At 40.7% G+C, this 22,122-nt stretch overlaps 2 protein-coding genes across 2 annotated transcripts; one reads left to right on the forward strand and one right to left on the reverse strand.

Annotated features, from left to right (window-relative positions):
- Positions 1 to 1,471: 1,471 nt before the first annotated feature.
- Positions 1,472 to 7,396, reverse strand: LOC113546650 (olfactomedin-4). The gene is made up of 5 exons (XM_026946609.3): positions 7,250 to 7,396; positions 6,939 to 7,061; positions 5,441 to 5,659; positions 3,344 to 3,497; positions 1,472 to 2,591 (listed from the first exon to the last, which is right to left on the reverse strand). The coding sequence occupies exons 1-5, from the start codon at positions 7,307 to 7,309 to the stop codon at positions 1,762 to 1,764; spliced, it is 1,386 nt and encodes a 461-aa protein (XP_026802410.3). The 5' UTR covers positions 7,310 to 7,396; the 3' UTR covers positions 1,472 to 1,761.
- Positions 7,397 to 12,982: 5,586 nt separating this feature from the next.
- LOC113546634 (olfactomedin) lies at positions 12,983 to 22,122 on the forward strand. Its single transcript, XM_034306110.2, has 5 exons — positions 12,983 to 13,079; positions 14,443 to 14,601; positions 16,234 to 16,446; positions 19,862 to 19,994; positions 20,678 to 22,122. Exons 1-5 carry the CDS (start codon positions 13,047 to 13,049, stop codon positions 21,487 to 21,489), a joined length of 1,350 nt encoding a protein of 449 aa, XP_034162001.2. The 5' UTR covers positions 12,983 to 13,046; the 3' UTR covers positions 21,490 to 22,122.

Below are 22,122 nucleotides of genomic sequence, written 5' to 3' on the forward strand. Positions count from 1 at the left end.
AGCACAGCAGTTATGCTCATCCTTCCATAGGAATAACATTCATATTAGTCAGGATTTAGGCCTCATTACAGTACCGAGAAAGCGTTGGTTAAAGTGGCAAATGACCTACTGCTGGCCCCTGATCAGGGTTGTGTGTATGTGCTTGTGTTGCTTGATCTTAGTCCAGTTTTTACCATACCATTATCATAATGTTCTTCTAGATAGACTGATTGTTATCAGTTTGTAGATGTAAATGGTGACTTCTCCATGCATATTCAAGTAAAGTTTGTTTAAAGTTTGTTCTGTTTTATGGCCACTGCTCTTTTCTCTATATTTGCTACCCCATGGGTACAATTATTCGTAAACATGGTATTAGCTTCAGCTCTTATGCTGATGACACACAGGTATATGTTTCAACAAAGCCAGATGACAGGCACCAGCTTGAAAAAGTTGAGGAATGTGTAAAGGACATTAAACATTGCAAGCTGAGTAACTTGCTTCTACTTAATTCTGACAAGACAGAAATACTTCTACTAGGCAGCTAGAAGTAAGCTTTCTGATTGCTTAGTAACTCTGGATGGCCTTTCAGTTACATCATGTGCAGCAGTGAAAGACCTTGGTGTCATTACTGACTCCAGTCTCCCATTTGAAGCTTATGTAGATTATATTACTAGGTTAGCCTTTTTTCATCTGAGAACTTGCTAAAATAAAAAAAATACTGCATTAAAAAAAATGCTGTAATTCCTACATTGTTCACTCAATTTGGATTAAATACCCTCAAATTAAAGCTGAATGTCTGCAGTTTGAGCATTCATTATTCATAATTTAATATTAAATTCAAACGACTGACCGTGACATAAAATTGAATTTACATAGAGTTACATAAAAGGGGAAAGTATTAAAAGAAGAAGTATAAAAATATAATGTGAGGATTTAAAGATGGTGGTGGCAACAGTCTAATAAAGTGCAGATATGTGCAGTTGTTTTGTGCAATACAATTCTGTGCAACGGTAAGCTCAGGTAGTTGTATGAAATTGCCCACATATATAATAAATATTTAAATATTTGTTTATTTATTTATTTAAATCCAGTTTACTGTGGTAGACAGCTAGGTCACTGGAGGACTAGTGGTAAGGCCTCAGCGCTCTCACCGCTGTGGCCTAGGTTCAAACCCTGGCCAGGGAACTAACCCTAGCCACTGGAGTTGCGTACAACAAAGCGCTCTCAGTGCTGGTCCCAAGCCAGAATAAAATTGGGGAGGGATGCATCAGGAAGGGCATCCGGTGTAAAAACTGTGCCAAATCAAATCCTCGGACCAATGATCTGTTGTGGTGAGCAAAGTGTCTTACTTATTTCTGCTCACTGTAAAGTTGAATGGTTAGTTAGTTACTTACTAAACTATTTTTTTTTTCATAGGAAAAAATGTTCCTATGCATGAGTTGAAAATGGCTGGATAATAATTACATAAAAGCATTTGAGACAACACAGCATAATCATTAAAATAAAGTCATGTTTTATTGGTAAAGAGGTGTTTCCAGAATAACTGAGAGATAATAATTTGTACAGATAATATTCTGAAAAGGAATTAAAGAAACAAAACTACAGACAATTTAAAAAAAAAAAAAAAAAAATCTGTCATGACATTTAAAGATCCCAAATTTTGAATGGTATAAACCACCAGCATCTATAGAAAGGGGAATCTGAGTCACTGTCACACTGTTGTATGAGAAGATAACAGTTTACTGAAAGACAGCATTGTATGAGATGACAATTGATAACTGTTTACTGGAAGACAGCATCATACGAGACGATGTATGAGTCACTGTAGGCGTAGAGCATTCTGTCTCGTGGGTTGTAATTCAGAGACTGGATATTGGTCTGCATTTTCTTGATGTGGATCTTCAGATCATAGCGCTCCTCCCTTGTCTCTGTGTCAAAGGAGTAGAAAATTTCCTCTGTCTGTTTGTCCAGGAAGCGTGTGGCGTAAAGCACTCCGCATACCATGAAGGTGTTAGTGGCAGTGCGCTTGTGCAGTGATGTCCGCCACGTTCGGCCCAAAGATGGAGGACTTCCTTCTTTCACTTCACTAAGGATCACGTTGCCAAAATTGTCCGGTGCTGTGTAGACGACCCAGACACCAGATTCATCTGTGGCGAAATCCAAGTCTGTGTAGATGTACGTGGTGTCCAAGTAGCCAAAAGGAAACTTGTTATTGAAGCCAGAGTTTTGTGGAAGTGGTGTATTGCTGATGGAGCGGGTGGAGATGTTAAAGCGACACACAGAGGGTGAATTATAGCAGCTATAGTATAGCGCGTTTCCATACTGCACCACGTTAGGACCGATAATGGTGTTTGTGGTGGGGTTTGAGGAGGAAATGACGGTGTCCACAGGACCCACGCCTACCAGTATAGTGCTCAAACTGCTGTAATGCCGCACATAGTTGGCGAAAGCATTGCTGCTGGTCAGAGCCACCAGCCAGTACATGTCCTCCTTTCCTGGAGCAGGTTTCGGGTCTTTTCCCCAGGCACCGTAATAGTACGAGGTTCCGTACTGGGTGAGGGCGTAAGTTCTAGGGCCTGTCACATTGACAAATTGGCCTTGTGGACAGCGTCCTACATACACACACACACACACACACACATACACACACACAGAGAAGAAGAAGAAATTTAACAATCAGATGCACTATAAATGGACTATTAGAATTTTTTTAAATATATGCACTATGAAAAAAAAAAAAACCTGAACACTGAAGACACTAAAAAATATTATTTTAGTGAGGAAAACAATGCAAGCAGACAGAAGTTAAGTGTCTTGCTCAAGAGTGTATCCTTATGTTAGTTATATATGCTTTAATATTTTTGAATATTTAATATTGAATTTCAACAGCTGAAAAAATACATTTACACTATGACTATAAAAAAAAAACTCAAACAGGACTTATATACTTTAGTTATGTTGCCCAGTTTAATTTGGTCAGATCTGATTATTGATATGTGCTAGTAAGCTTGTATTTCTCAGAAAGTGTGAAATCTCAGGTGTATACTTCATTACAGCCATGAGAGGTGAACATTTATGACACATTTTCATTCATTTATTCATCTTCTGTGATGACGTGATCCTGATCTGGACTCTATCATGGGAAAACTGGGCATGAGGTGGGAATACACGCTGGGAAGCCAGTCCTTCACACAGCACCGTGCACACACACATACTCAAATGTACAGGCAAGTTTTTAGAAGGTAGGAGGAAACCGGAGAACCCGGAGGAAACCCACACAGACTATAATGATGCATAAGCTCTTTATTTTTGCTGATGTGTCCATTTGAATTAACAGTAAGGTTAAATGCTAAAGTGTACGTACGTGGACGAGGAGCGGGAGGCTGAGGGGTGGCCTGAAGCTCATGCTGACACTCAGCCAAGTCTCTCTTTATGCGCTGATTTTCTCGCTGTTTGCTCACCACGTGCGAAAGATCGAAAGCCTCAAGCTCCTGCATGCCTTCTGTCATGTTTTTCACCTTCAATTACACACAGACAAAACAACAACCCTGATCATCCACTTATTTAATTATTCAGACACTTCAGATCAGATCACTATTGTCCACCACTTAACCAATTACTTACACAATACACTGTTCAGATCAAAATTACTCATTAAAATGTAGATAAGATAAAAGAACAGAACAGACAAGGGTTTGGATACAAATGCAGGTATTTTTGGTGCAAATCACCAAGCAGACAAATCTAAATGGCAAACCCTAGTGATGTTGCGCTGAGTTTACACTTTCAGGTAAAACTCTTTATTGATGCTTGTGTTGCTTTCTTGTAACATCATCGATGATGACTTGAATCCTCATTTAGGGATTGCTTCAAGAATGGGTCCAGTTTTGGCAGCAAGTTTTGAGTCCTCTATACTCAGACCATGCACGAGCATGTATATTTAAAGAAAGTCAGTCACTGTCTGCTTGTCCAGAAGCACAAAAGACTTTAATTTTAAAGATATGATTACACCAATGACCTATAAATCTGACACAAGAGTTTCCGTGAGCCCTAGAGTTTCCAAAGACAGGACACATTAGGCCCAATCTGGCATTATTTAAATTTGAAATTATTTATATTATCTATAGACTGAATTTTTATTTTTTTGAGTTATTAAAGCTTGGATCCATTCAATTCAAGTGGGCAGGTTAATACTTATAAGAACTCAATAATAAATATTATAACTATGATAAGGGTTGATTGCCATTTTGTTTATAAAAAAAAAAAGAAATCACTGAGGCCCTGGCTATGCTTCACAGAGCTCTGAAGATCCCCCTACTCCCTTTAAGAATTACTAACGTACACAACAATATCTCTGCCCATATGTTGTATGTTATTTTATTTTCCACAGACTATGATAAAAATGTAATAAACATTCAATAATTCTTTTATTTGACTTAGCTTACATCAGTCATTTATTTCTCTTTGGCCTTTACTGATCCACATATAGTGCTGTCATCTTTACTCTAGTGGTAATATTTTTGACCACTAGAGGCCATTAGTGAGCCTCAAGAAATGAACCTTCTTTCAAGATAATTGCCTGGAAAGTTTTAATGCTTCATGAAGTCTTATCTTGCCATCAGTAGTAAAGACAAAGGCAAAAACATGCAAGGAATCAAGCAACTAGATAACTCAAATAATCGGGATCAAAATGTAGCGATGAGTCACGAATGATAGGTTTGAGGTGTGTATATGTAGAGAACCGTTGATTTGAATCAGGTATGTGTGTTATTAGGATGGGTCAGGTGAAGGATTCTGGGAAATAGATTTTCAGAAGTGGTTGATGTGACAATTGGTATCGGATTAGTATAACATAATAACAGTACAATAGTTGTTTATAACTAAACAAGTTCTAATGCAATATATTTGTAATGCAAACAGTAAAATATTCAAAGCTGAACTGCAATCGAGTTGAACTTTATCTTTTTAAAAATACAGGGTTTCTTTTTAACATGGTGTATTCTCTAAGGCAGGGGTTCCTAAACATTTGACAGTCAGTGACTCCTTCAATGGTAAAAATAAATTGATGTTCCCTCTTAGTATAGATTCATCTTACAAACAAACTATTTTTAAAAATGTGCATTTATCTGGCACTTTAATTTCTGAACTTTCCACCCATAGAACCTTAAGAAGTTTTTATTAAAACTTTTATGGATTCTAGTTTACATTATCTATACGGATAATAATTTTGATAATAGTGGATTGCAGGTTCCACCACTAACAAAATTAGAAAATGACAGCTGTGCTTTAAGACCCCACAGCTCTAAGTTTTCCTTCTTTAGTTTGGCACAGAAGCAAATGAAAACGGTAATGTAGCTACTGAGTGATGCTTAAAGCCTCCAGTTTATCATCATGCTAACTGTATACTCTAGAAAGAAGCATGATGTGATGTGGTTTGGTGTGATGTGGTGCAGTAAGTCACCTTGGTGGCTGTACTCTCACTGAGCTGCTTGTGGGAGTTGATGGTTTTCTTCAGTTTACCCATAAGCTCCAGGACCTCAGCGAGCTCGAGCTCAATGATTCGCAGTGACACGGCTCCATACAGATCACCATCATCCTCCTTCTCCAACACAGACACACTCTTTTCTAGCTGCTCCAACCGCCGCTGCAATCCTAGCATCAGTACATCCACCTCCAATAACTGTGTGTGTGTGTGTGTGAGAGAGAGAGAGAGAGAGAGAGAGAGAGAGAGAGACAGACAGACAGAGAGACAGACAGACAGACAGACAGACAGACAGACAGACAGAGGTTGAAATATATCAGTAGTCTGATTTTGGTGGAACAACTTAAAGTTTTCTATCCATATTTCTTACTCTTAATAACATTAAGTATGTTATTAAGGTGTTTTGGCCCATTACAAGCTGCCAGAACCTGAAGAGATAAAACTGTAACTTTATGTCTTCACACAGGGGAAAGTCTTTAGGACAAAGGTTGTGTTTTTTAGCTGTGTTTTTTTTTTAGAGAAAATAGAGAGGCTGGTGAGGAAACATCTGTTTATAGGTGCAATGATGTAAGTGAGAACAGGAACTAAATTGTTTCATGGACTCTCCACAATTTATATTAAATATAAATACAGACCCAAAGAGGAATAATGCGTAGTCCCGTCAGAGGAAGTTAAGATGTAGGACACTAGAAATGTTTCCAGTAGAAAAGTTTACTACCTTTTCTTACCGTAATTAAAAATAAAGTGTGCTTGAAAACCTTTCTAGCATCTACATCCTAACTAATGAGCAAAAGCTTTTTTTCCCCCCAAAGTGCTTGGTGGTTACCATACAACCACATATTTTGTGCACACTTCAGTTTCTACTGTGACGGGTTTGACCTAGATGTCTAATTTTAGCTAAGTCAAACACTGCTAGATGTTATTTCACATTAACGAACTCAAAACATTTTCTATTTGCCTTGACAGAAAGCGAGGTCTCTGTGTCAGTGCATCATTCAAGCAAGACAATAGTAAAGAGACAAGAGATTAATTAATGTGATGGAGAATGTGAGTGGGGATTGTCAATTAACACTGAAAAATTGTCAATCATTCCTTATTCATTCACTGTTTCATTGGGGGAAAAATGTGTCTTTTTGCATATTTTTGAGTGATAACACATAGTAGTAGCATACTCTACAAAGTGCATAAAGGTTGGTAGGTCTGTAAATAAAAGGTACACCATTCAGTTGTTCATTAATAAATAAAAATTGTAATCGCTGCAAATTGCTGTGATATAAGAGAAAGAAAACACTTCAGAATGTGCTGTTATGGGAAAATAATCACCTTTGAGGTGCTAACAGTAACTCTGCTTCATCACACCACCCTGTTGTTGATAATTATTCCTCTAACAGCACAACCAAGAGTTTTATTCCTTACCTGTCAACCTGTCAAATTTCAGAATATTCAGAGTGCATAAAATGTCTCTTAAGCCACACACCTCTGCCGCATTCATGCTTTTCACGCATTGGTTAGCTGCAGTGCGGATGGAGTCGAGTTTCTCTACTGGGAAAGGACGCACCAAGTTCTTCAGCTCACACACACAGTCCTTCCCGCTCACACACTGACAGCAAAAACATCACAAATTAAAAACAGCACAAAGAAAAATATATTTGTGCAGGTTGCAGTACTTTTGTTCATTTGTAGATTGTGATGTCTGACTCTTTAGATGTTAACTCCACATCTTAAACATGCTAAACTTGTTTATAAGGCATAAGTGTGAAGCATACAGTACAGCTGTGTTCCTCTTACCTGAGAGAAAAGGGCGAGGAAAAATGCAGCCGTCCATACAAATGACAGAGACGACTTCATGTTTGTTTTAGAAGACAAGCAGAATGAAGACGCTGCAGCTTTATAGCAGGAAAACAAGTCCAGAGGCTGTCTTAAATCTCAAATCACCACCTCCTCTTACAAAATCAAGGTTTGTTTAAAGAAATTTCCAACTCTGCTGACTAGTGTAATAAAAAGGCAAAAAAATTGGGGAAGTGAGAGATAGGAAGCTCTGTTTTGCTGATGTTCTCAGAGGACTGACCAAGTACCGGAGGATGTGGACAGCCCAAGCTTTGGTGTTTGCATAACTGTAAGCATGTTCACCTCATGTTGAAACTACAACAGCACGTTCTCAAGATGGTCTTATTTCTCCTTTCTCTTCTTTCAGATGCATCTTTTCCATGAACTTCTTTTTCTTAATAATAGCAGATTTATGCTTCCATGATCACAAACAGATTTGATTTGTTCCATATATGACTTACTACTGTGCTGTTGAATTCTCAATTCTGATTGGTCAGAAGATGTTTTCTATAACAGCAACTCTGACAATAGTGCTGCTGCAAATCAAGAGTTTATATTAATGCACACATTCGAAAACATGTTATGGCTTCTACAGCAACAGCTCAACCACATAAACAGATAAAAACAAAAAAGTATGTATTCATAAGCATTGTGACGGTGGGCCGGGAGCCTGCATGCAGAAAACACATGACTGCCGGCGGGGTGTGGAAAGGACAGCACCAGTTCAGCACCCCCAATGTTTTGGGCAGCCAGAGTGCACGTGGCTGCAAGAAGGAGCGAGTTAATGCAGCGCGTCTGGAAGCTAATGAGGACATGCTGCAAATCTACCCTCCTGGAGAAGACAGAGGGCTATAAAAAGAACCAGCGGCTGCTCTTCAAAGAAGGTAGGTGAGGTGTGCGATGATACAAATTGTTTTTTCTCTGCGGTTGCCAGACGGAGATATCAGCGAGGAAGACGAGCCTCCCTCTATGTGCGCCGACATCTACACTGCCTGAGTGCAATCCACCATGCACCCTCAGTCTTGCCATTGTGCCATTGCTGCCTGCTCCCCACGCTGCTCACCGGGAAAACACCTGTCACACATCACTGCACCGGCCACCCACAACTTCACTCCCAGATTTTTATTGCATCTTTGTAAATAAAGAGCACGTTACTCACAAGACTGCCTCTGAGTGCTTGTGTTCAGCCTTCTCTGTGGTCTCAGTGGTGGAGAATACGGGCATAAACACAGCACCAAGCCCCATAATGGATACGGCATTACAACAACTCTTTCAAGCGAGCCTTCAACAGCAGGCAGTGACTCAGGAGCTGGCCTGCGGCCTCCAGATCGCCACCCAGGAGCTTCTGGAGCTCAGGAAATGGCCCATCACTGCTGCTGTCCCCCTCCCCAACCCCTGCCGAGAGACCCAGCATCTCCTCACCTAGCTGATGGTCGATGACGACATGGAGGCCTTCCTGCACACATTTGAGCGTATTGCCCAGCGGGAGAGCTGGCCCCTGCCCTCGCTCCATTCCTCATGGGAGAGGCCCAGCTGGCCTAGCACGCCCTCACGCCAGAGGAAGTGGCTCAGTATGACACCTTGAATAGTGAGATCCTCCGGCGCTGTGGCTTCTCCCCTGCCAGTGTGGCAGCAGCACTCCATCACTGGAGCTATGATCCAAAAGCCACCCCTCGCAGCCAGATGGACAGGCTGCTGTGGATCGCCAAGAGGTGGCTCCAGCCTGAACGTCTTCCCGCCACCGAGGTCGTCGAGAGGGTGGCCATGGACCGGTTCTTAAGGGCTCTGCTGCCTGAAGAGAGAAAGGCTGTAGGTAAGCAGGGAGCCCACAATGGCTGGGAGATGTTGGAGGCTTTGGTGGGAGAGGTGGCCACACTGGAGATTGGCAGGGGTGACCAACATGAGTTCCCTCGACCTCCCCCAACCAGGTGCCAGGATCTGCATACCCAAGGGGAGGGGAGACCCAGCCATAGCCACTCTGCTTATGGGACGCTGCAAAACATGTCCATGCCTACCGAGCTGGACCCCACTGCTCCTCGCCGCATGGAAAAACGCTGGCTCCCTCCATAAGGCAACCCCTCCCAGCCTGCCCACTATCCCTGTCAAGGTCAATGGCCAGCCAGTCTCGGCCCTCTTGGATTCCAGCAGCACCGTCACCCTGGCCCGCCCCTCCATCCTCACGTCCCTTAAGTCCAGTGGTTCAGAAGGTGCCGGCAGCCCAGGTCACTGTAAACCACCAGGCTAAAGAGTGGCCCCTCCTCGTGGGCCTCATCCCGGAGCTCCCTGTGCCCTTGCTCTTTGGCCGACACTGGCCCGGGTTTACCACAGCCAGGGCTCCTGGACCTGCACGGAAGAGGAGGACCAGGACGCCGTGGTCGAGGGTCCAGCTGGCATGCCTGGCCCAGGACGAAAGGGGACGCCAGAGCAACCTCAGCAGGTGAGCCTCCCATCCCAACTATTCCTCTGTCTTTTGTGTATTCCCAGGTCGCTCGAAAATCGAGCAGAAGGAGGATGTCTGACTGAAGAACTGCTGGGCCCAGGTGCGGGTCATTGAGGGGGTCCACCAGCAACCCGACCAGCGTCTGCAACCACCTACTTCCTGCTACTCTACCTCAAGATCGGGGTCAACCCTGGGGTCAACCCTGGGTTCAAGATCAGGAGCGTCGGGGTCAACCCTGTGAGCTACCGGTGGTTCCCCACAGCTGGTTCCCCACAGCTGGAGCACCCTCGAAAAGCTCAAGGACCGTTTCACGTGACCAGAGATGGACGCCGAGGTTCGGGCCTTCTGCCAACAGTGCCCCCATTGTCAGCAGATGACCCCGCACAAGCCTGCTCCCCCCGCTTATCCTTCTCCCCAACATTTGCATTTCCTTCGAGAGGATAGGCTGAAGTCTACCCGGGGACACGAGTACATCCTGGTCATTGTGGACTACACCACCCGCTACCCCGAGGCAGTCCCACTTCGGAAGACCACCATCGCCCGTGAGCTCCTTCTCCTCTTCAGACATGTGGAAATTGCCAAGGACGTCATCTCTGACCAAGGTACGTCCTTTATGTCTAAATTAATGGTGTCTAATTAATGATCTGTGTCAGCTGTTGCAGATGAAACACCTGAGGATGTCTGTCTACCACCCCCAGACCGACGGTGGTGGAACGCTTTAACCAGACACTGAAGAGGATGCTCCGGAGGGTGGTAGATGGGGAGGGGAGGAACTGGGACCTTCTTCTACCCTAAGTCTTCTTCGCCATCTGAGAGACCCCCCCAAGCGACCCTGAGGACTGCTGGACATGGCCTGGGGGGCTTGGGAAGACCAGCCCTCCCCCTTCTGCTCCCTTGTAGAGTATGTGCAGGAGATGTAGGAGCGAATCGACAAGGTGATGCTAATCGTCAGAGAGCACATGGAGGCTGCTCAACAGGAACAGCGGAGGGCCTACAATCGTACTCAGCCCCGGGAGTTCCAGCCAGGCGATAAGGTCCTCCTTCTCCTCCCTGACGCTAACTGTAAGTTCCTGCCACGATGGAAGGGCTCCTTCACAGTCCTTGAAAAAGGTGTGACCTGTCAACTACCGCCTGCAGCAGCGAGGTAAGTGCACAGACACACAGATATATCATATAAACCTGCTTAAATACTGGACTGCACCTGTTGTGTCTGTGTTTGCGAGCCTTTCCACAGATCCGCCGGAGCGTACCTTGGTCCACCAAGGGAAGGAGCTCATGCCAGCCCAAAGACAGGAGCTGGCTGAGCTGGTGGCTCAGTTTGTGGACATCTTCTCCTCCACCCCTGGCCGGACGCATCTGGTCCACCATGACATCAATACCCCACCTGGAGTCGTGGTCTGGCAGCAGCCCTACGGCATCCCAGAGGCCGCCGTAGGGCAATTGAAGGTCAGCCGGATGTTCCGAGACAGTATCATCAAGGAGTCCACCAGCCCCTGGTCCAGCCCCATTGTCTTGATGCCCAAGCCCGACGGGAGCATCCGGCTATGTAATGACTTCCAGAAGCTAAACTAGGTGTCAGAGTTTGATAGCTACCCCCTCCCTAGGGTTGACGACCTGGTGAAGCATCTGGGGAGGGCCTGCTTCATCTCAACGCTGAATTTAACCAAAGGATACTGGCAGGTGTCCTTGAGCCTGGAGGCCAAGCCCAAGACCGCCTTCTTCCCTTCCAGCGGCCACCGCCAGTACCGGGTCCTTTGGGCTGCACAGGGGTTCAGCCCTCTCTGTGGTCTCGCTCGTCACAACATAAATAAAGATGTGTTTAAAAATGTTAATTGATAAGGAAAAAGGTATTAAAAGAGAAGCAGCCCCATATCATGACGCTCCCATCACCGTGCTTCACTGTGGGCATGGTGTTCCTGGGATCACACCTGTCCATCTCTTTATTCAGTCATGACAAATTATTGCCAGTGAGTCATATTTTTGTTTTGTCTGACCAGAGTATATTGTTCTGAAAGAGTTCTGATTTGTCTAACTTCTTTTAGACACACAGATCTATGCTTCTTTTATAAGTTTGCAGTTCATTGCTAATTGCTGTCTGTGTATCTGTTGTTCTCGCTGCTTTCAGGTCATCCTGCAACTCTTTTCAAGAAATTGCAGGCTTCTCTCTTAACTTCTTTATTATTATTCTGAGAGCGTTATGAAATCTTGCATAGCTCACCTGTCTGGGGACAATTAGTTGTGGTTCCATGAAATTTCCACCTCTGTATTATCAAATTAGTTGTACTGACAGTGACGTTTGCTATGACTTTGCTATGGCTCTTCTATTTGAGTGATGTTGTCCCTGTGAAATGTAGGAAGCTCTGTCACCTTCACCATGATTACTACTTTTTGTGAGAAATCTTCCCAACCAATGGCAGTGTCTATTATAATGACAACAGGTACAATTTGCATGAGAATTTATTATATCTAATATAATATACTGTATATATATATATATATAAGTATATTTATAAGTCAAAACATTATGTATGTAAAATTAAAGTGGACATATGCATTGTAGGTATATTAAATAGCAAAAGCAAAAGTGTCAGAACAGTTTATTCCCCTCACTTTATGATCCTGACTACAAGTTTGTATCATACATACTAAGACATTTTAAATCAATATATACTGTACATTGATTTAAAATCAAACTGTATACAAAATTTTGATGTTTTAAAAAATATAATTATTACTAGTAATAGTTGTATTAATATTGTTATGTCAATTTGATCATTTTATAATATAATAAAGTTTTACTCCTTGTACCCATATGAAATAAAAGTTATTGATTTTTTTGAAACAATGCTTTTCAAAGCAGATAGCATTCTTCAAAGAAAATATTCTAGGTTAAAATGAATGAAATGTTTCCCTCTATTTTTCCTCCCAAAATATTCGTTGATTAATTTAACTTCACAAGTAATTCACATTCAAAAGAAATTTTGTTTTAAAAGTTTTTGAAAAATGTATTAAAACATTTTAGTTAGTTGTTTCTCCAGATTTGATCCTGTAAGCTTTTTGCTGAGTCTGGATTTTTTAAAGAAGTGATATGTTGCGAAATGTGAATTGGAATTTTTCTGTCAGCGATTGCTTAAGTCTCAATTTCCTTTGGGGGAAAATCTTCACATCCTTATTAGAAAATAATGGACATAAATATTCAAATGAACCAAAACTGATGACCAAGTTCTTCAAAATAGTTGCAACATTTCTGTGTGTGTGTGTGTGTGTGATCATACTTATAAAGACTCGGGGAGAAGCTCAGACACTCAGTGTTTGATCATGATCCTGCTCGTGCTGCTTCTCGCCACCGCTGTAAGTACCAATGTGTCGCTTTCAACTACATTCCTGATAATAAAACCCAAAAATGCTGAATAAACGAGGCACTTATGAATGACAAATCAAACATTTTAAGTGCTTATAAACAACTGAATTATCCATTTTAGGTAATATTATATAATAATCCAATTTTATTGAATTTCAAATAGCTTTGAATCTGATTTCTTGTATATAATTTAAAACAGTTGGTACAAACACAGTTATCATTATAATTTCAGATATTACTTGCTTTCTGTTTAATATTATTGCTTAATTATTATTTTGATGTGAGTTTTACTGAAAGGTTAGGAATATTAATAACTGTAATTACTGACATTATTCGATTCTTTTACCAAATGGCAAATAAGAATAAGATGTGCTGTATTTTGTATTTAGTGTGGAGCACAGATGTATATTGCTTTCATTTTTCATTTTAAATGTCTTCCCTATTAAATAATCCATGTAACTGAAAAATATTGCATTTATGTTTCCCCCCTTTTTGGAAAATGTTTAGCAATTAGGGATGAAACTGTACAGCATTAGGCATGATACCTCTATCAGCTTTTTTCAAAGATGACATTACATGCTTCATAACCTTTTACATATACAGTACTGTGTAAAAGTCTTAAACACCTAATTTTTTTATATAAATTGTGTCTTAAATGTTTATTTTATGACTTCTTTATTATTGTCAGTAAAAAATGATTTCCAAACATTACTTTTAATGTTTTACATTACAAAAATAAAATGTTACAGAAAAAATGTTTGTATGGCAGTAAAGAGGGAATATATTACATAATAGACAAATAGCAAGAGTTACAGAAGAACTGTGGCTTTCTATGCATTCTCCAAGATGCATAGAAAAACTAACCAGACACTTTTCCTATAAAATGGCAGAAAGGGTACCTGAGACAACTGATGCATTTGTAAAGACAAATATTTTCATTTCGTAACTTCATTATTTTTGAAGGCATCTTTGCTTTGTAGTGTTTCTTGTAAGAAATGTGCATAAGACTTTTGCCCAGTAGTGTACTGTGTGTATTCAGTTAGTGAAACTGCTAGTATATTGTTTAAAGTAGATTTGTTAAGAGAATCGCTCTCAGCATTGTAGAAAACAACAATGAAATAAAACAGTTTTCTAATTTTGAATCCTACATGAAGTAGGCCAGAGCTTGTAGTGAATATTAAGAAGCTTCAATAACATTCCTAACAGCAACGCATACTTGTTGTAAGCTTATACAGTAAATGTACTGTATTAATGTATGTACCGTTTTATGATAAAGCACTGTTCAGTGTGTGTTGTGTGTATGTTCATGCTTGTGTATGATGCATATTGTGTGTGTGTGTGTGTGTGTATCAGGGGAGTGGCCATGCTCACAGCGTTCGGGGCCAGGAGAGAAACGGTGCATGTGTGTGTGAGGTGAACAGCACGATCTGGGCTTTTCCTGCTACCAAGTATGACACCGTAACAGACCTGCTACAAAACTGCGAAGACTCACTGCAACTACTCCAAACACAGGTCTCACACACACACACACACACACACACACACATACACCAAACACGCATCAGACACTGTATAAGATAAATACAAAATACACATCACACACTGCATAAACACCAAACACACTTCACACACACTGCAAAAAAACAAAAAAAGAGGTCACACACACTGTATACACTCCAAACACACATTAAAACCATTGCACAAGCACAAAACACACATTACACACACTGCAAAAACACCAAACACAGGTCACACACACACTGCATAAACCTCAAACCTACCTCACACACACTGCATAAACTCAGAACACACTTCACACACACTGCATAAACACCAAACACAGGTCATACACGCACTGCATAAACTCCAAACACACATCACACACACACACACACGCACTACATAACACACACACACACACACACACACACACACAAACACACACTACATAAACTCAAAACACACATCACACACCACACTGCATCGTCACCAAACACAAGTCTCTCACACACACGCACACTGCATAAATTCCAAACACACATCACACACACTGAATTATCACCAAACACAGGTCATACACGCACTGCATAAACTCCAAATACACATCACACATCCTGCAAAAACACCAAACACAGGTCAAATACACGCACTGCATAAACACTAAATACAGGTCACACACACTGCATAAGCTCCAAACACACATCACACACACTGCATAAACAACAGACATATTATACATGCTGCAAAAAAATTCACCAAACATAGGACACACACAGTATATACTCCAAACAAACATCACACACTGTATAAACTCCAGACACAGGACATACACAGACTGCATTAACTACAAACACAGGTCTCACACACACACACACACTGCACAAATACCAAACATGTTACACACACTCAAATAAAAACTACCAAACACACATCACACACACTACACTCAAAGTATAAATACCAAGCACACATCACACACTGCATTAACTAAACACACATATCACAAACACAGTATAAACTCCAACCACAGATCACACACACTGCCTACATACCAAACACACACATCACTACACACAGTCTAACTTGCTGTCGAAACACCAAGCACAATTAACACGCAGTGCATAGACTGCAAACACAGATCACACATACTGCACAAACACCAAACATACATCACACATCACACACTTTATAAACTCCATCACACACACACTGCATAAACACCAAACATACATCACACACTTTATAAAATCCATCACACACACTGCATAAACACCAAACATACATCACACACTGTATAAACTCCATCACACACACACTGAATAAACACTAAGCACACACAGTACTGTATATACAGTATACTCCAAACACAAATCACAAACACACACACACACACACACACACACACACACACACACTGCATAAACTCTAAACGCAAGTCAGACACACTGCAAAGGCACCAGCTTTACACAGATTTCATATTAAAATATCTTCATCTAAATAATAGTAATTGTTTACACCAGTAAATGAAAAACAGTCCTTGGTTGTGCACACATACGTTTGGGCATGACCATACAAAAGGCTAAACTGAAACCTAACTGAAATGTCAGTGCTGGAATAAACTGTAACATTCATTTCGGCTGACAGACAGTGACGAGCGCTAAGACGGTGCCTGAGATGGAGGCCACTCTGAATAATGTGACGCAGCGGCTGGAGAAGTTCCAGTACCTGAACAATCAGGGCCTGTACAACGCGCTACACCTGACCCAGCTCAGCCAAGAGATCCAGCAGCTACATGACACCATGAATAATGTAGAACTGGACAAAGCTGGAGGGGAGGCACAGCGGATACGTACAGAGGTACACACACTCACCACACACACACACACACACACACACGCACATAAACACAAAGCCTGCTCCACAAAATAGCTCAGAAAATACTTCCTTATTAGGATTGAAGCTCAGTATGGTATAAAGTTGATTCATGTATTTATGTATGTATGTGTGTATGTGTGTGTATGTATATATATATATAAATATATATACAGTCAGGTCCATAAATATTGGGACAGTGACACAGTTTTGGTAATTTTGCCTCTGTACACCACCACAGTGGATTTGAAATGAAGCAGTCAAGATGTGACTGAAGCGTAGACTTTCAGCTTTAATTCAAGGGGTTTAACAAAAATATTGCATTAACCGTTTAGGAATTACAGCCATTTTTTACAGAGTTCCTCCATTTTTACAGGCTCAAAAGTAATGGGACAAACTAATATAATCATAAATATTAGGATTATTTTTATTACTTGGAGGTAAATCCTTTGCAGTCAATGACTACCTGAAGTCTGGACCCCATGGACATCACCAAATGCTGAGTTTCCTCCCTTGAGATGATTTGCCAGGTCTTTACTGCAGCCATCTTCAGTTGCTGCTTGTTTGTGGGTCATTCTGCCTTCAGATTTGTCTTCAGTAAGTGAAAAGCAGCTCAGTTGGGTTGAGGTCAGGTGACTGACTCGGCCATTTAAGAACATTTAATTTCCAAGCTCTTGGGCTGCTTTCACAGTATGTTTTGGGTTGTTATCCATCTGTACTGTGAAGCACTGTCCTATCAGTTTTGCAGCATTTGACTGAATCTGAGCAGAAAGTATAGCTCTGTACACTTCAGAATTCATCCTGCTACTTCTATCAACAGTCACATTATCAATAAACCCCAGTGACCCAGTTCCATTGGCAGCCAAACATGCCCATGCCATAACACTGCCTCCACATGTTTGACGGATGATGTGGTATGCTTTGGATCATGAGCCCTTCCTTTCCTTCTCCATACTTTTCTCTTCCCATCATTCTGGTACAAGTTAATCTTGCATCAGAACTGGTCAGGCTTTTTTTAGAGGTTTTTTAGCAAAGTCTAATCTGGCCTTTGTGTTCTTGAGTGTTACCAGCGGTTTGCATCTTGAGGTAAACCGTCTGTATTTACATTCATGAAGGTGGCTCTTGATTGTAGACTTTGACAATGATAAGCCTACCTCCTCCAGAGTGTTTCTGACTTGGTTAGATGTTGTGAAGGGGTTGTTCTTCAATAAGAAAAGAATTCTGCAATCATCCACTTTAGTTGTTTTCTGTGGTCTCCCAGGCCTTTTGGTGTTGCTGAGCTCATCAGTGCATTCCTTCTTTTTAAGAATGTACCAAATTGTTGATTTAGCCCTCCTAAAGTTTCTGCTATCTCTCTGATAGGTCTGTTTTGGTTTTTCAGCCTAATGATGGCCTTCTTCACTTGCATCAACACCTCTTTGGACGGCATATTGAGAGTTCCCGTGAACAGCTACCAAATGCAAATTCAACACTTGGAATCAGTTCCAGACCTTTTATCTCCTTAATTTATCATGATATAAGGAGGAAACAGGGCACAGCTGGCCATGAAACTGCTTATCAGTCAATTGTCCCATTACTTTTGAGCCTGTGAAAATGGAGGAACTCTGTAAAAAATGGCTGTAATTCCTAAACAGTTAATGCAATATTTTTGTTAAACCCCTTGAATTAAAGCTGAAAGTCTACGCTTCAGTCACATCTTGACTGCTTCATTTCAAATCCACTGTGGTGGTGTACAGAGGCAAAATTACCAAAACTGTGTCACTGTCCCAATATTTATGGACCTGACTGTATATATATATATATATATATATATATATATATATATGTATATATATATATATATATATATATATACATAAAGAGAGAGAGAGAGAGAGAAATAAAATGAAATTCTTATTCTTATATACATACAGTGCATTTAGTTTGGGGTGATGTACCTATGTATCCTCATTGATGTGCTTTACTCCTGCTACTTATTTATTTATTTATTTATTTATTTATTTATTTAAATATACTTCATACCACAGCACTGTTGAAGTCTCGGATCAACAGTTCTAGTTTTTCTTGTAACTAGAAGTAGGTTCTTGTTAGGTTCAACTGTAACACCTCATTCATCTGGACTTCTGCATAATCTAAGGTTAATAATAAACTAACAAAATAAAACAAAGAAACACATATAATTGTTGATATGGTGAAGTTTTCTGTAAGGAGTCTCCAGTGTCAGTGCTTTATAACAGTCAGGAAGGTTCCCAAACAGCAAAGTCTTCAGGACAGAGGAATTTCTACTTTTCCATTTCTTGGTAACGTGACACGCTGTGTTTATTGTGGGGGTTTTTGTTTGTTTGGTTGTTTTTTTGGTTGTTTTTTTGGTTGGGGAATCTGTTTATAGGTGCTATACCATAAGTGACTAACTTGTCTTGTGGATGTTCCATAACATTAAATGTAACTATAAACGGTTAAAAATTGTAACATATCATTCGTTAACAAATTAAAAATTGTAATCTCTGGCAAATTGCTGTGGTTTAAGAGGAATAAAACACTTCTGGATGTGCTGCTGTAGGAAAAGCATCTACGTCTGGGTGGTGTCACAGCAACCTGTTGTGTTTTATTCCTTACTTATTCACTTTTTTTTCCTTTTACTCCTTTATTTTTTCGAGCCATTCATTTTTACCGTTTGTTGACGGGATTTGTTCAGACTGATGTCACTGAGCAGCATATACTAACAGATTGGCCAGAGTCAGGTCATAGAAATCGAACACTTGGTATAATCGGGCTAAAAGTCATAACCCTGTATCTGGGGTTTGCAACACCAAGTGCTCCTTCGCCATTTTCTTTAGCGCCTCTTTCAGCCACTGGTATTTCTCCAACTTCTCATATTCATTCCTTTAAAATGTGACTGTCACTTGAGGCATCTATCACAAGTACTATTTTCTGATTACTTCTTATTTCCATGAGTGGTTCTACTCAATAGTTCTTGATTATCTTTGCAGTTCTGGACGTCACTCCCACAGTATCTTAGCTTTGGAATTGTTAACAAGTTTTATATTATTTCTTTCATAGTAAATGCCTCATCCAAGTGTGATTATCGAATGGACAAGGAGAAAAAGAGTTTGTGACTATTAGTGATACTCAGCATTTCATATTTGCAGAATGTATGAATCTGTGATTCAGAATGTATGAATCTGTGAATCAGGACTTCATGAAGATTAGTATTTTCTGAATGGCTGATATGAATGGTGCCCCACGTGCCCCTACGGATGAGCTGCCACTCATGTTATGGTCACATGGGCAACTCTCTTTGGTTTCTTGCACTATCCTCCAGTGTCACGTTCAGTCCTTGAGTAGATTTATTAATATTTATGTATAAAAATAAATCTATTTGTATGGTTTTTTTCCTCAGTTGCAGAAGTTTCAGGAAGATGTGGACAAGATGTACAAGAAAAATGTCTTCAACCTAGAAACAATGAGGGAGAAGTTACGCTCTCTCAATAACCGTGTCCAGACCTGCAGGACCATCCCACAAGACTTCAGGAGTAAGTTTCGCCTCTCCACCTGAGAGTTTTTTTACAGGAATCTAAAGAAAAGATTAAGAGTTATTTATACTGTAGGTAGCAGACAACATTTTTGTTTGTTTGTTTTTTGTAGTATTGCCATTTTGGCAATAATATAATAATAATATCACCAATAATGTCACCTACAATATTGACAAAAATCACAATTGTGAGTTGATCTGGTTAGTTTGAAATAATTGGTGCGACCCCTGTACCTGTCAATCTCAGTGAAGGATCTATGAATCTATGCAGCCATATCATCTTTTAAGTAAATTAAAATCATATTTATTTAAATATTAAATAGTATTTAAATTTTTATTTGTAACAGTTAGCCTATAAACCTTGAGATGAACCAGTAAGTAAGTGTGTTGAAAGGATGTTCAGTATGAGCAGTGAGTGAATAAGAGTCCAGTAGCCAGGTGAGGGGACTAGGGAATAAACTGTTTTTGGGAAGTGTAAATCTTTAGCGTGAATCACATCATCCATGCGGGACCAGTCACAGCAGAAGTGCAGAGTCAGAAGTGCAGAAGCTCTAAGCAGTAGTAGAGCATCAGGATGAATGAGGCAGGTCCGCAGAGCGAGAGGAGCCACAGCAGTCAGGATTTTGCACGAGCATCACATCATGAATATTTTATATTATATTTTTAATATTTTCTGTGTTACAGGCTCTTGTTCTGAGCGCACGATGAAAAATATCAGTGCGCCAATGGTCACTAAGTTAAACCCGTTCAGTACGTCCTTCATTGCTGGAGCGTGGGGTCATGACATTAACACTGATGGTGAACAGACATACTGGATCCAGCCTCTAGCTAATGGGAACAGGTTGGGCATCACTGTGCGCTTCTACCAGACTTATGAGGACTTCATGGCTGGAAGGAACCACAGAGATGAATCACTGGTTAATTCATACACTCACGCTAATGCAATTCAGGGACCAGGGACCATCATTCACAAAGGGGTTGTGTATTATCAGTGCTATAACTTGCCTGAACTCTGTGCCTTTGATTTGAAAACCAAGCAATTCCGACGTCTCGCGCTTCCTAATGCTGGATTCAACAACAAATTCCCCTACTGCTACTACAGCTGCTTCGATTGGACGGACATCAACCTCTCAGCTGATGACAAGGGTTTGTGGGTAATGTACGCCACGGAAGCTAACCACGGGAACGTGGTCGTGAGTCTAGTGAACACTGAAGGCTTCAACATAACACACACGTGGAAGACACGCCTGTTCAAGCGTTCAGCGACCAACGCCTTCATGGTGTGTGGGGTGCTTTACGCAACTCGCTACATAAACACTTATAAAGAGGAAGTGTTCTACGCCTTCGACACGACCACAGGGATGGAGGACAACACGCTCTCGCTCCCTATAGAGAAGGTGGCAGCGGGCGTCGCCAACCTTCACTACAACCCCACAGACATGAGGCTCTACATGTACAATGGTGGCTACATGCTCGCCTACCAAGCTTACTTCTGAAAGGCTAGATTAAAATATGCAATACGTGCAGTGTATGATAAGCATAAACACGACATGATTTTCACTATGGTATAGCATCTGACTGAAACTTCATTAAATGCTTTAAAGCACTGCAATGGCAGTGAAAGTGTTTAAATTTCAGTTGTTAACAGGACCATACTCTGCTTTACTCTGCTTTTTTAGTTGAACAAGTCTCTATCATTGTAGAAAAGCCATTTTGTCTCATTTGCACCTCTAAAAACGAGAGAACAATCTAACGTACTGCAAATCATGCTAGGTTTTAAGGCTTACCATATTGCATTGACCAAAATTTAAATCCCACCCAATTTGTTAATAACAAGTAACTGTACAAACTGTAATTACATTAAACCTAAAGTAAGCTTTATTGTTTATTTTTCACAGTTTTATGAAAATTGTAATCCATACACACTATCTGTACTGTTAGAGAATAATACCACCGGTATAGCTATTTGAGATTTTCTTACAGTGGTACACTGCTACACCTTATGCTTGCTCAGAGTATGCTTTAAAAGTAAAGCTTCATTAAAGAGAAATAAATCTTTTATATTGACTGATGACTAGATATATGCTGTGAAATAAGGAATAAAATAGCAGAAGATGTTTCACATCTAA

This window comes from Pangasianodon hypophthalmus, chromosome 7, assembly GCF_027358585.1.
Source record: "Pangasianodon hypophthalmus isolate fPanHyp1 chromosome 7, fPanHyp1.pri, whole genome shotgun sequence".
Taxonomy (NCBI): domain Eukaryota; kingdom Metazoa; phylum Chordata; class Actinopteri; order Siluriformes; family Pangasiidae; genus Pangasianodon; species Pangasianodon hypophthalmus.

Coding starts and splice junctions, on each gene's coding strand:
- LOC113546650 (XM_026946609.3), bottom strand. CDS start 7,309: ATGAAGTCGTCTCTGTCATTTGTATGGACGGCTGCATTTTTCCTCGCC. Junction 7,062..7,249: donor TCCTCGCCCTTTTCTCTCAG/GTAAGAGGAACA, acceptor TTTTGCTGTCAG/TGTGTGAGCGGGAAGGACTG. Junction 5,660..6,938: donor AAAGCATGAATGCGGCAGAG/GTGTGTGGCTTA, acceptor ACACACACACAG/TTATTGGAGGTGGATGTACT.
- LOC113546634 (XM_034306110.2), top strand. CDS start 13,047: ATGATCCTGCTCGTGCTGCTTCTCGCCACCGCT. Junction 16,447..19,861: donor CACAGCGGATACGTACAGAG/GTACACACACTC, acceptor TTTTTTCCTCAG/TTGCAGAAGTTTCAGGAAGA. Junction 19,995..20,677: donor CATCCCACAAGACTTCAGGA/GTAAGTTTCGCC, acceptor TCTGTGTTACAG/GCTCTTGTTCTGAGCGCACG.